The sequence below is a fragment of the Enoplosus armatus genome, chromosome 23, assembly GCF_043641665.1.
Source record: "Enoplosus armatus isolate fEnoArm2 chromosome 23, fEnoArm2.hap1, whole genome shotgun sequence".
In the NCBI taxonomy this organism is placed as follows: Eukaryota; Metazoa; Chordata; class Actinopteri; order Centrarchiformes; family Enoplosidae; genus Enoplosus; species Enoplosus armatus.
Genome location: NC_092202.1, coordinates 12,976,420 through 12,990,100, shown reverse-complemented (window position 1 = coordinate 12,990,100; position 13,681 = coordinate 12,976,420). Strand labels below are relative to the sequence as shown.

Genomic DNA, 13,681 nt, shown 5'->3' with positions numbered 1-13,681 from the left:
TGTTTTCCTCTGCGACGTGACCTTACGAAACATTTCAGAGGCTGACAACAGAAATATGGAATAGGTATTAAGGTATCAATGGAAAGTCAGAACAGGTGATCTCAGAAATCACCAAACGATGTAGCAAGCTCCAACTGTGCGTGTGTGTGTGTGTGTGTGTGTGTGTGTGTGTGTGTGGTCTATGGGAAAGGGTTGTCAGGTGTGTAGTTGAAACTGGCATCCAAGAACATGGCCAGGGTGCCCAGGGTGGTGATGATGACAAACAACCACAGGAAGAGACGGTCCACCACCAGGGCGATGAACTGCCAGTCTCCTGTCATCTGAAGGGAACAACACACACACACACACACACACACACACACACACACACACACACACACACACACACAAAACACTTATTGTAAGCACTGAGTCAGCAATGTACTGTATGTATGCAATGACACATGAACATTGTCGGGGCATGTTTGGAACACCCTGTGCTCAGGAACTGCAGGCAGACGGAATAACAAGCCGCCTGACAGCGTGTGTCGGGCCGTGCTCGCCTCTCACCGTGTCGTCCGTGTCCTGCTTCTTCAGCTGCTCGGCCATGTATGTCACAGCAGCAATGGCCGACTTCAGGTTGGGAGGGAGGATCAGACAGTAGCTGTCGGTGTCCGGGAGCCGCTGGAGCTGCACTGTGCTCTCACACCTTAGACGCAGAGAGGCAGGGAGAAAAGAGGGGGGGGGAGAAATTCAACAAAGGATTTCGTCTAGTTCTTAGTTTTATGTCAAACATGAACTCTAAGCTTGAGCCCAACACATAATGTTTGTGAAGGTTGTTCGTCTGTGCTGAGCTTTGTTTTACAAAGCTTTGAATGAATGAATCTTTGTATTTTTAGGTACACTGCTGCCACTTGTTTTCAAGGAATGGTTTGACATTTTGGAAAATAAGCTTATTCGCTTTCTGGCGAATAATAATAATAATTGTAAGTAGTGATCTTTTGCGATGCTGGTAGGTACATTTTTTTTTTTTTTACCTTTGGACAGAGGCAGGCCCGCTGTTTCCCTGTTTCCAGCCTTTGTGCTAAGCTAAGCGGACAAACATTGGCTATAAATACATTTCACAGCAATTGTGCCAGATGTATATTGGTTTGGCAGTTTTTTAAATTTTTATATATATTATTTCATCATGTGTGAATATACACTTTAGTTGATATATACTGTGTAATTATTTCACCATGCATACTCAGCATCTTGGGCACAAACATTTTCTTCAGGATGAATAAATCCCTGTCTTATATTATCATTTTAGTCAACTTATTATATGATAATAATAAAAAAAGATAAGACAGCATCTTTGCTATGCACTATGCACACATAGTAAGATAAAATGAAAATATACACAGCAGTGCACATTACAAAAGATGGTGCAGCACATGGATGGAAGTGAAGGGTATCAGTTCAGTTATTGTCAGTCTATTTTTATTTAAGTTTTCACAATTCATTTTATGCACTTTAGGAAATCCAATGAATGATTACAATGAACACACCGACAACGCGGGGTGCTGTTTCCAACAGGAACACATTCTCGAGTGTCATGCTTAGACACTTAGACGCACGTCCTCTGGAAGAAGTTAAAAAATGCAGCGACACCCTTCAGAAATGTTCCCTGAGCTCAGCTTTATGTTCGTGCATGTCATGAGTCACTGGCACAGCATTGTTCACCCCCGCTGAAGCAAACCGCCATTGACATCAGCTGCCCGCCATAGGACGCGCAGCATAGAGACGTCAGTGTCGCCTCATAACATACAGTGTGTGTACTTGTGTACCCTCTAGCCACTGACAAGCGAAACCACAGCGCGGAACACTGAGTGACAGCGGCAGCACGCGCCTGACACCCGGGGCGACATTGACACAACACCGGGGTCAACATTTATGTGATGCCATGACCTTTGACCCCTTCATTCTTCCCCTCACACAGCTGTTCCATAAACCAAAACATATGAGCAGAGAGAGAGAGAGAGAGTCTTATTGGCAGCGTTCTTGTCGTGCCTTCATGCGTTTGAGCAGCAACCACAAAGAAATGAGGAATTTAAACAGTCTCCGCATTTCTTTATGCTTGTAATCAGAGGGAAAATATATGATCTCACAGCTGCAATAATAATAATAATAAAAATGCATTTTGTGGGTGGAAATTTAGGGTAACACAGAATATATATATGTCGCCTATGTATGAGTATATATGACCCAACAATACACACTCTTATATGGCAGGTCAGGTCACTGACACTCATGTTTGACCACAGTTACACAGGTTGAAGCAAACACTTAAATAGAGTGTTAACTATTTGCTACAGATTCCACTTCCTCCTTCTGCCCTCTGCCTCCCATCACCCCATTCACCCTTCACCTCTTGTAAAAACTCGTCCTCAGTGTCAGCCGAAAACCTTATCTCTCATCATTTTTCATTTTTTTCCATTTTTATTTTATTGTTTGTGTATTTAAAAATTGGATTCTTCATTGGCAAGTTTGTGGACACCCAACAGCCCCATATTGGATAAACTGTTCAGTCTCAGGCCTGTTTAGAAATAAAGGTTTTTACTTGGAAACGGCAACGTTTCACTTTTGCACACGCTTTTGTTTTACTGCACTGATGACACAATGAGACTAAATTAAACCTCTTCGCTATACTTCTTGCAGTCGATCTTATTGACAATACACTGTATTTCTTTTTATACATATCCTCATCAGAGCAACATGTTCAGGTCCTGCTAAACACATCATAGTCAGCATCAGTGAGAACTAGTGGACCTCCGTCAGTTGCTATGGCTTCCGCTGTCACATGAGTTTTGGCAGCTCTATGCACTTTGCATTTCTGTGTTTGTGCGTTTGCACACGCAGCACACACGAGGCATTTTAACACGCAGTAAACAAAGAAGATGAGCTAACATGTTGCACAAGGAATAGAACAACCTGCTATATATGACCGAGACGCAGCTTTAAATGCGCTTTCCCTGCTTTCTGGTTCCGGGGGCCAGCCTGCACAGTGATGCTTTGCTGAAGGCAGACGTGGCACAACACAAAAACGATTCTTAAATGACAGAAGTTAGACTTTAAGTAAACACATTTCTGCTATGTTGTTATTCTATGCGGTTATTCTGGGTGCTCATTGGAGCCATAATGTACTGGAATGTTGATGAACATGAATTTTCTTTGCTTTCTTGTAGTTTTGTTTAGTCACTGGTACATCAGTTTGTTTAAGTGTGTGCTTTGCTAAGTTTTCTGGTCATTTGCTCATGTGTTCAACTACACGGGACGCTGTGATACCAGCTGGCTTTGGTTTCCTTCTTTGTCACTGTTGTCACACGGTCACCGAAACATTACTAAAGGAGAGCGAGCGCTGCGCCAACGTGTGTCACCTCCTGAAGCCGTCGACACCACAGCGCACCTGTCAGATTTGCACTTCAGTGCACCTCTCACAGTCCCTGTATGTATGTAGTGTATATAGGGGGCGCACACTGCGTATGATGTTAATAATGTGCAGAACCTCCGGCACCAGAGAGGGGAAGGCGTCAGTGAAGGAGAAGAAGGACAAGTTATCGGAGTCGCAGAGAAGGCGGCGTGACAACAGATGGACTACTGGACGATAAAAATGAGTGACCAAGAAGGAAGGGTGTGTGTGTGTGTGTGTGTGTGTGTGTGTGTGTGTGTGTGTGTGTGTGTGTGTGTGTGTGTGTGTTGTGTGGCCACAGCTCAGGGCAGAGCTATGCGATGCTCTACATGCTGCATGCCATTCACATTCCACGGCTTGTATTCATTACTGCGGATACATGGAGCCCTTCTCACTATGACACACACACACACCCTTAAACAAGCACATGTATGTTACTGTTACTGTATATGTATACAGTTTATAGATATATATTTACATGTGGGTATACCTATGTTGAGTAATTGATTCATAATAGTATACTCTCTCAAACACACCCCTATTGGTGATGCACAGCAGAAAAAAAGACTTTGTGATATCAATTAAACACACTCAAATGGAGGTGCGCATGCAAGCAGCTCACATCATCAAACACGCAAACGCCTCTCATAAAAAGTCGTAAAGGGCAGCACCCGGCTGTCTAACTAGCCCTCGGACAGAACAACAAGATAAAGAGAGACGGGTGACGGCAGAGACATCTACATGACGATGGTGCCTGATAGCGCGACCACCATCTCCTCCACATCAAAAACAACCAAATCCTCCTCTGCCCCGATCACTCAGCACCGGTCTTCCCTTCCACTCATCTACCCCTATCTATTCTTCACCCTCCCTGAACCTCCTTTCTGTGGGATTACCCCCTAATGCCCAACCTAAACAGAGGCTTAGTGGCTGGCGACTGTGGACCGGGGTGCGGGGCTTAGCTGGGGCTGAATCTGATGCCTTTGGAACGGGATGAGAGATGCCCAGCAGTGAGCACTAGGCCTGGTTCAGGGGACCGCGGAGCTGTTTATGATGCCAGGGCTGGGTGGCAAGGCTGGTAGAGTGAAACCAGCACGGTTGGACGGACAGTACAGATTGAAACAACATTTTCGATAAAAAAAAAGAATATTTCGATCATCTCTTTCCAGTATAGTGACTCTGTCCTATGCTCAACTCATTACAGTAAAGCTTGTTGATCTAAACACCCAGCGTACGGTACAGTAGGTCAAGGAGACAGGGTAGTTCAGAGCTAAACCGGCAAAGAAGGAGCACCAGCTACACAAACTCCATTAACCGGAAATAGAAAAGAGTATACACTGCTTCATTAACAGGCGATCTCCGAGAATGGCAGTACACAGAAGCAAGAGCTACTTGCACCAAAGATGGATTCCAAAAAAAACCCAAAACATTTTTAAGCGAAAAACTTGGTGTGAAGAAAGCTCCCAACAACAAAACAAAGTACATTCCAAAAATAAGAGGATCGAATATCATAGAAACGAGCTCATGAGACAAACGGTGGAGACAGAGGGTCCACCTGTGACCAGCACTAAAATTCCAATCAACAAAACGCGATAAAAAATAGAAGAAATGACTTAACAAGACCAAGAGTCTGAGCCATGTGGTAGCAGCTCTGTGAGGCTGTCCTTAGGCGCAGCTCATTATATGGTTACCCAGCTGAACCGTAAAATCCTTCCTTTTCGTCCGTCAGAGTACCTTTCATGCGGCCGCTTTAAATATGGTATCCAATACGTGAGGCTGAAGGAAGTGCACACACTGTTACTGTCTTGACAGATTCTCTGAGCCGTTGTGGTGATGACTGTGATTCTGCCAAGTCTAGCACGCTGTGTGCTTTACTATAATAGCTAGTCTGGCATCAGATCCAACATTCACACTTTGGCACACTCTACAGAGAAGACTCATCCCCGGCCTGGCTTTTATCAAACATTAATAGAAATAGCTTTCTGCTAGAGTTACATCAAGGATCAGCGCGTCTCAGCCTAGAAAGAGGCTGAATCAGGATGAACGGCTCTGATGGGTATTACTTGAGGCCCGCGGTGTTTAACAGTCTTGACAGGTAAGACTACAGGCACTCTAACTTTTTGGCAGTTTATCTCTTTCAGTAACTCCAACCAAGAGCTTGGTTTATCGTTGGAGTCTAATCCAATCAAGTTTGTTATATATATACAGCCAATATTTATGCTTAAGCTTCAACCAATATTTCTTGGGGTTTGTGTTTTTTGTTGTAAGAGAAGGTCTTCATCTAACTGTTTAAGTTGTAGCTTTTGGGCTTTTACATTCCTGTTTCCTATTCTGATTACTGATTCGTTCACATGCTGCACGTAAAGCCTTGTCAGTATGAATATACTGTCAGCAGTTGGTGTAAATGAAAGCTGAAAACGTAGAGAGGTCTGGTGATTTTAGTCATTTAAAGGGTTTTTCTTCCTCTTTTGTCCCAAGTGGGGGGAAAAAATGAAAGAAAACACACCTTTACAGACTGATCTGTTGATTGAATTGATGCATGAGCAAAAGTGCTTGCCTCGGTCCAGACCTTTGAATCCGCCCACTCCACCATGTTGGCTGCTTCTGGTCTGGCAGTGGTTTCCTGGTTGAAAAGCGATCGATTGAATGAGCGCCATGGGGGGGGGGGGGGGGGGGGGGGGGGGGGGGGGTTAGCCAATCAGTGCCACAGGCAGGACTAATGCTGTTATCAAGCTGTTGTCAAGCACTGTCAAGATTCAGTTGGATACCTTGGTCTCTAGTGATTGGTTAGGGAAAATCGAATCCCCCGCCCCCACAGAAATCAGTTCGAGTGGAGGCAACAGTTCTGTCTGATATCAGGCAACAAAAGTGCAAGGAGTGATTCACCTGTGGCAGTCTTTGACCAGAATAGCTTTTCTCCAGTTAGTCAATGAATTAAACTGAACACTTCGCCAGTTCACAGCTTTTACAACGCACACATTTCATTTAGACCATATGAGCCGGTATGAATCGCTGATCGCTGATTGAGTCGTGCCTCTGACTCCTTGTCAGTTGAGGTGGTCTTACCTGCCTCTCCAGGGTATGACGAGATCAGGGTTGATCTTGCGAAAGAAGTACTCCCCCCCAGGCTGCCTGCCGTTGAAGCTTGGCGTTGGCGCGTCATCACTAGACTCCTCCTTCAACAGAGGCTCCTCTGGGTTTGGCCTCGTCATGCCGATGTACTTGGGCAAGAAGTGAATGAATACCTGCAAATGCGAGGCAAAGGAAGCAGTGAAATCGGGGTTCTCAAATGTTTTGAAACAGCCTCGATGGACCGCACCTTCTCACCTTTCGAACCCAGTTTGGCATGATGTGTGTGCTCGGTGTTCGGTGGTGCAAATTGAGGACGACGACACTCAGGATGACAGAGAAAGTAACCAGGATCATGGTGAACATGACGTAGTTGACAATAATTGGGATGCCGAGGGAAGTCTCTGGGACCTTGTCAGCCAGCAAAAGCATGAAGACAGTCAGAGCGATGAGGACGGAAATGGAGAGAGTCATCTTCTCTCCTGCAGACAACAGGGACAGTGTGGGGAATTCATTCAGACAGAGAAGCAGCCAATATTACTCCGCCGGCTTCTGCTTCATGTTGACAAGGGCAAACTCTAAGACCTGATTACATTTGAATGTCTGTCGTGGATAAACATGCACTTGATGAATTGGCTTTATGTATTTAGGCAAAGTGTCCGCTGTAGGTAAAGAAGACTTTTACCGCTGTCTCACAGATAATCGAGTTTATGCTCCAAAAATCCACCGTGCTCAAATTGTTTGCAATCAATCCTGCAGCTTTCTGTTGAGTCTATATTTTTCACTATGTCAGTGAAATATCACTCTGAGATCTGGCCACACAAGACCAAAGATTGACAAAGTAGATTCCTCGCCAAGGTCACTTTCCTTCAATCTATAGTATATATCATATAAATTCCCACAAAGATTGGCCTGCCTCATGAAGTAGTGTGTATTAGACACATGCCTCTTGTCATGTGCCTCTGTCTCCCTTCCTATATCCCGTCTTGGCAGTGATGTGTAGTCACAACGTGTAAGATGTGCTGACCTGCACCGGGAGGCAGGTAGAAGACAAATATAGCCAGCACGCTGGTGAGGATGCAGGGCACGATGATGTTGATGATGTAGAAAAGAGGCTTCCTCTGTATGATGAGGTAGAAGGTGATGTCCTCATACAGGTCCTCCTTGATGTTCTTTCGTGAGGGTTTGTGACAGATGGCCCACTCTCCATTTTCTGCAGAGAAAAAGAGACGTACACGGTGATGAGAAGGCGGAAGCAATCGAGAAACCTGAGGAAGGTTGTTATTATTATAAATCTTATATTTTTACCACATAATATATTAATGTGGTAAAAATGATACTAAAAACACCAGGCGGCTAGAGAGAAGGATAAGATTTAAAAAGCGCATTATTGTCCTATTATTAGAAAAACTACCTATATATACAGGAAGTATCATGAGGTACACGAAAAAACACTATACTATAGGTTCTGGACAAGGCACCAACCTGTGAAAGCATTCTCATCGATAACAATCTCTTGGATCTCTTTGCCTTCATCATCCAGAAAGTACTGCAGGTCCACCTCCGATGCGTCATAGGTGTACGAGCGGAAAACCATGCTGCAGTTCTGCCAGTCAAATGGGAAGTACGACACCTGTAGGGGTGGAAATTAAAGGACCGCTGCATCACTTTTCAAAGGGAAAGGGACATATTTCCAAACATGGAATTCTGGATGAGGGTCCATGAAAATATAAAGCAGCACCTCGATAGAGCAGGAGCTGCGGTAGATGGCTGGTGGAAGCCAGTAGACTGTGCCGTCGCTGTAAACCAAGACGTTGACGTACAGAGCCACGTCAAACTGACCGTCATTGCTGTATGGAGACATTAGATGAGAAGACAGATGTGGTGTTCATATTTCAGACATGTTGGTGCGACATTTCAGATGTCCTTCTACATCCTGGACCCTTCTTCTGTGCACTGTTGATAACACGTATTTCGGGAACATATTTACATGTTGACACACACAAACATGTTAAGATTGTTGATATTGTGTCAGTAACAAATGACACTGGGGCCTGTTTGGAATCACACGTTTCACCACACGTTTCATGAAAATCACATCGATGTCGTTACAATACAGCTCGCAATAACTTGTGCACCGTTTTAGCACACTTGTTGACATTTTAAAGTGAAACATGTTTTGTGTTACATAGGTTCTATCAGCTTTGTCTGTTTGGGGCCAGGCCTCAGTCAGACACTCACTTGTTTATGAGGTAGATGTCAGGACGCCACACCTTGTTGAGAGGAATCCTCAAAACGTCAATGTCATCATATTCCTTGGGGTTCCATGACAACCTGTAGTCTGTCCATGCCTGGGAAGGAGGGAAGGGATGCAGGGAGGGAGGGAGGGAGAAAAGAGCAAGTAAAAAGAAAGAGGGAAAGTGAACGACAGGCATAGCGGAGCAGACAGGAGGTGAAATCATTACCATGTTGCCCCGACGTCTCTGTCATTTACATCCTAGTTTCTCCTGTCTTTGATAAGTCACTTAAAGCCCACTGATCTAAACACGCTCTCACACGCCACTGCCACAAACACTCAAGCCGCCCTGAATTCTAATTAGCGGGACCGGGGGGGGGGGGGGGGGGGGGGGGGGGGGGGGCGAGGGACAGGAATGACCGAGTGAGCCAGAGAACAAGAGAGATAAAGCAAGGAATCATTTGTGGTTATAAGAAGTGACAAGTCCATTTGAGGGCAGAGCGACGGAGCGGCAGAGGCAGAGGAGATGGGAGTCAGCTCAGTGATGAAGATGAATGTTTTCGTGCTCATACCAGATTCATGAACACGTTGGTTGTCATCTCTTCGTTCTTCTCGTTCTGCGTGGGACACAGAGACGGGGGGGGGGGGCATACATTAGTGACTCCTTCATAATCTTGTTGTGCATTGGACTGCGTTTCCATAAGATAATTCACAAAAGACTCATATATGCATGTATTTGCATGTGTGTATTTGTATTTACCAAGCTGACAAGCTGGGAGAGGGTCATCCCCACTCGAACCATCACCTTCTCCTCCCAGTAATGAGCTGGCCTGACTTTCATGTTGTAATTCTCAAACAGCTTCTGATGGAGCTTGCGCTCTGTTTCGGAGGCTCCTGGATGAAAGGACGCGTGCAAAGACACGAAAAAATGATGAGGGGGGGGGGGGGTAGATTGAATCTAATGCACCAAGTGCCACCACCGCCTTAACAGCAGAGAGTATATAGTGATATGGAGCAACGAAGAAATACTACATCACACATACACACTGTACAGAAACCACATGGACCTGTATCATGTGAATTGTGTCGCATGTTAAATTCCTGGAACAGTATATTATAAACATGCTGAATACACAGGCTTTTTTTTGCAAGATGTCTTCATTTTGACATTTGGATTTATAATGATGGACGTGAAATGAGATTCAAACTGGTTTCACTGATTTAGAAGGGACCTACATGGTTTTTTCCACCAGTCTGCTTGTCTGAAATAATGTTTTGAATGCTTTAAGGCTATTGTTTGACTTTTTAATGTACCTGTTTTTTGTTAATGATTCTCCCCCATTAGTCCTAATGTTATTTTTGGTGTGCAATAGTCTCGTATTATTCTACTGTAAGACTCTCAATCATCAAGAAAATGAAAGGAGAACGAAAGTGGGGCTAAAACAAGAGTAAATCAACAGTTAGTGGAAAAGACCAAAGCTTTTCAAATGAGATACAATAAGTACAGCATCACCAAAGCACATGACACATGCCACTGACCCCCAGACCACAGCACGTTTGTTCTCTGTGGATCAGTGAACCAGACCTATAGTGGTCAAGGGTTCAATTCCCACTGGGATGACGCATGCTAAAAATACACTGTGTGCGCTCATGTATACTCACTGGTACTCTGTTTGCTGATTGATATTCTAATAAGCTCATGCAAATAGAATAGAATTATTACTCTTTGATATGAAAAGAAATACTGCAGGCACGTGGAAGGGAGACATCATTAGTGTTTTATTGATTATCTGTGATTCACTCCCGATTTTGGCATCTCCGACAAATGTTTCTCAAAACCCCACTGATGACTTTCAGTCCAAATGTGCGACCAAAACAACACTCGGAAAAGGCAGAGAAGGACGGACAGGGCGTGCAAAAGCAGCAGTCAGCAGGGCAGGTGCTGTCTGATGGGTAGCAAAGGTGACTGAGCTAATGTAATTGATATGCAGCAGGGGAATGGGATCAAAGGGATGTCTGGGATACCAGCGCCATCAGCGTCAGAAATAGACTCTGATTAACAAACAATGATGTGTTAATGTGGTTCATTATATGTTCCAGAACAGGACAGTCTTGGGGTTTTTTTTTTTTTTTTGCTTTTCAACAACACACAAACATGTTTGACAGGACATAGAATGAGCCTTATTTCCATCGGGACTTCCCCCTATGTGCCTCAGGCTTCTGCTCTCTGTTGGGCCTTCTCTTCTGGGAAATACAGTTGCAACATCGCCCGAGCCGTAGGACCTACATAGGGACAGGAACAATACACCACAACCCCTGTGGAGGTCATCAACCGGTGCGGGGCAGCTTTTTTTTTGTTTTTTGCTCTCCACTCCCATTGTGGGGTCAGAAGGTCAAAGTCAAAGCCCCTCAGCTGAGCTCAGATAAGAACTAGTCATTTTAAATCGATTCTAAATATGATTTTATCCACACACAAAAAAAAAAAAAAACTGAGGAATCAATACCGATTTAACTGAACTGACAGAGTTCAGTGGAATATGAGATGCATGTCTGTTATCTGATCATGCTGTAGCTACCGTGAATGCGAAGAAATGCTTGCAAGTGGAGGTAGAAAGGATTCTCCTCCTGGAAATAGGTGGAAGTGTTCGGACAGACAGAGGAATGGCAACACTGCACCACAGGTCGCCAACAAGCACAGGGCAACTGTTTGTTTTCCAAGCACAGTATGGGGTCATAGGTCAAAGTCAAAGGCAGCCAAACATATTCGTGTGTGTTGTTGTTGTTTTTTTTTTTTTTATGTCACTGTACAATTCAACGCCTTCATTTTAAAGGCACATGAGGAAAAACCCATGGAGTTAGTCCCAGTAAAATACTGTATGTCTTACATATAAATTCAGATTGAGGAAAATACCTTTAGTTCGATCTCTGCTCGATCAAATTTATCTTAAAAAAAAATGAATCAGCTTATGTAAAATTTGAAATTCATGAAATCGATGAGTCATCGTCACACCAATGCAACAAGTATGCCATAAAATGTCCTTACCGGCGAGAGTGAGACAAAGGCAGCCGCATACGATGATGAATGCGTCCATCCTCACATGAATGTTTATCCCCTTCTTCATTTGTCCAATCATGACATCTTATTCTTTCGTGTGCCAATCAAAGGCCCCACTCTCCGCTGTAGAGGCACTTTGACCCCTCCGCACCTTCACCTGGAGTCTAGATGGAGCGTCCTGAGAAGACACACCTTTCTGGCCGAGGCATTTACATGCACACACACTGTTCAGCTAACGTCTCTCTCTCTCTCTCTCTCTCTCTCTCTCTCTCTGTCCTGTCCCTTCGTCTCTTTGTGGCCATGGCTCCATGGGTGAAACCACGGCCTGATTGGGTGCGTGCGCTGGGAGTGACGAGAGGGTGGAATGTGTTTGTACTGGGAAGCCTGTGGGGCAGGCACCTGTTGGTGCTCACCAATCTGAGGTTAGCACTGGGTGGGAGGAAGAGGAAGTGGAGGGGGTGGGATGGGGTAAAGGAATGGCAAAGGGCTACGGGTTATGACAATGGAGATATTTTTGGGAGGAGAACAAGTGGGCGGGGTGGAGCGTGGAGTTGATTGACTTTCTCACTGACTGGTGGTGACTAATAGGTGGCATCTCTTGCTCATTTCACTTTTAATGCCTTCATCCTGTTATTGACCCCCCCACCCCCCATTCTTCTTTTCTGTTTTAACTTACAATACGTCTTTCATCCCTTCAAACATTCGTTTCCACCCTTGTGGCAGTCACTCCCAGTGTGCTGCGTTGTGTCTGTACAGGCTCTTGAGTTCATCTAGTTTAACAGAGCAGACACTTAAATGAGTTGTGGATTTGATTATTTAATTATTTCAATGAATGGGGTGGGATTTCCTCAGGATTTGACCTGGGACAGTGAGATGAGTGGTCTGAAAGCAGCACATAGACTGGGCCAACTGTGGCTGGGAGTGTTTCATTTTTTTTTTTACAAACAAAAAGATGACATCATTTCATACAAATATGTGACTTTAGGCACTCAGTGGGTTTAAGTCACAGGAATTTTGGGCCAGAATAAAAAGATGACCAGAATTGAGATGGGACCTGGAGTAACCTTAGTGCAACAGTAAAATGAGCCATTCTTGAAATGACAAGCAATAGTAAGAACAGAGATCAGATCCACAGCCCTGACATTATCTTAGTGATATCAGAGTGGCCGTGACAGAGATAAAGAAATTGCAGCTAGCAGAGCAGAAAAGACATTTTTTCAGCAGAGCAAAGCTGACATGATGTGGCTTTATATGTCTCGAAGCCATTAAAGCTAACGTGTGCATTGGAATTAAAATGAGCGAAGCTGAAAGACTCCGCTCCACTGTTGGAGCGAAAACTTGCAGGGTGAGTCCGGAATTAGCAAACTTCTTGGCATGAGCAGCGAGGTGGTGATGGAGAGGTCTTACAGGATTCATGGGTTTGAGCGGAGAAAGAGCACCTCGGCCTCGCTGAGATTGAGTTTGAGCTGAGCTTGAGGCAAGAAAAAGGTAAGCGTGTCGAATAAGATACAAATAGAGATGGATGTAGTTGCCATAGAAATGGGGAGGGAAGTTCTGAGACGTGAAGACTACAAGTGTTATGATCGATGAGGTGAAGGCCTTGGAATGAACTCCGGATCCTGCCGCTTCTCGGATCCCTCATGTTGCTTTTTATGAAGTTGATGCCGGCGTTTCAAGGGTCGTAAAGTTATTTTGTCTGTTACACAAGATAAGAAAGTATTCCCCCCCCATCACCTGCTCTCTATCTCTTGCTCTCTGTCCTATCTGAGGTCACACTATCCCCTCTCCCTCACGCTGGTCAGGGTTTCCAGCGCAAAAACACAAACAGGCCATAAATCAGACCCAGGTTGAGAGCTGAGAGAGGGAAAATGTCTCCGACTTGCCCTCCCGC

The 13,681-nt window shown here is 44.7% G+C and overlaps 1 protein-coding gene across 1 annotated transcript; it reads right to left on the bottom strand.

Annotated features, from left to right (window-relative positions):
• On the bottom strand, nucleotides 1-11,869 carry chrnb1l (cholinergic receptor, nicotinic, beta 1 (muscle) like). The gene is made up of 11 exons (XM_070929426.1): nucleotides 11,779-11,869; nucleotides 9,496-9,629; nucleotides 9,308-9,352; nucleotides 8,741-8,850; nucleotides 8,241-8,349; nucleotides 7,985-8,132; nucleotides 7,527-7,712; nucleotides 6,758-6,981; nucleotides 6,497-6,675; nucleotides 550-688; nucleotides 1-320 (listed from the first exon to the last, which is right to left on the bottom strand). The coding sequence occupies exons 1-11, from the start codon at nucleotides 11,867-11,869 to the stop codon at nucleotides 180-182; spliced, it is 1,506 nt and encodes a 501-aa protein (XP_070785527.1). The 3' UTR covers nucleotides 1-179.
• Nucleotides 11,870-13,681: the final 1,812 nt, after the last annotated feature.

What these genes read in the sequence shown, in the direction of transcription:
- chrnb1l (XM_070929426.1), bottom strand. Translation starts at nt 11,869, where the DNA reads ATGATTGGACAAATGAAGAAGGGGATAAACATTCATGTGAGGATGGAC. An exon ending in GACATCTACCTCATAAACAA is followed by an intron (nt 8,350 to 8,740) that starts GTGAGTGTCTGA and finishes GTCTCCATACAG; the next exon opens with CAATGACGGTCAGTTTGACG. An exon ending in GCAGCTCCTGCTCTATCGAG is followed by an intron (nt 8,133 to 8,240) that starts GTGCTGCTTTAT and finishes CCACCCCTACAG; the next exon opens with GTGTCGTACTTCCCATTTGA.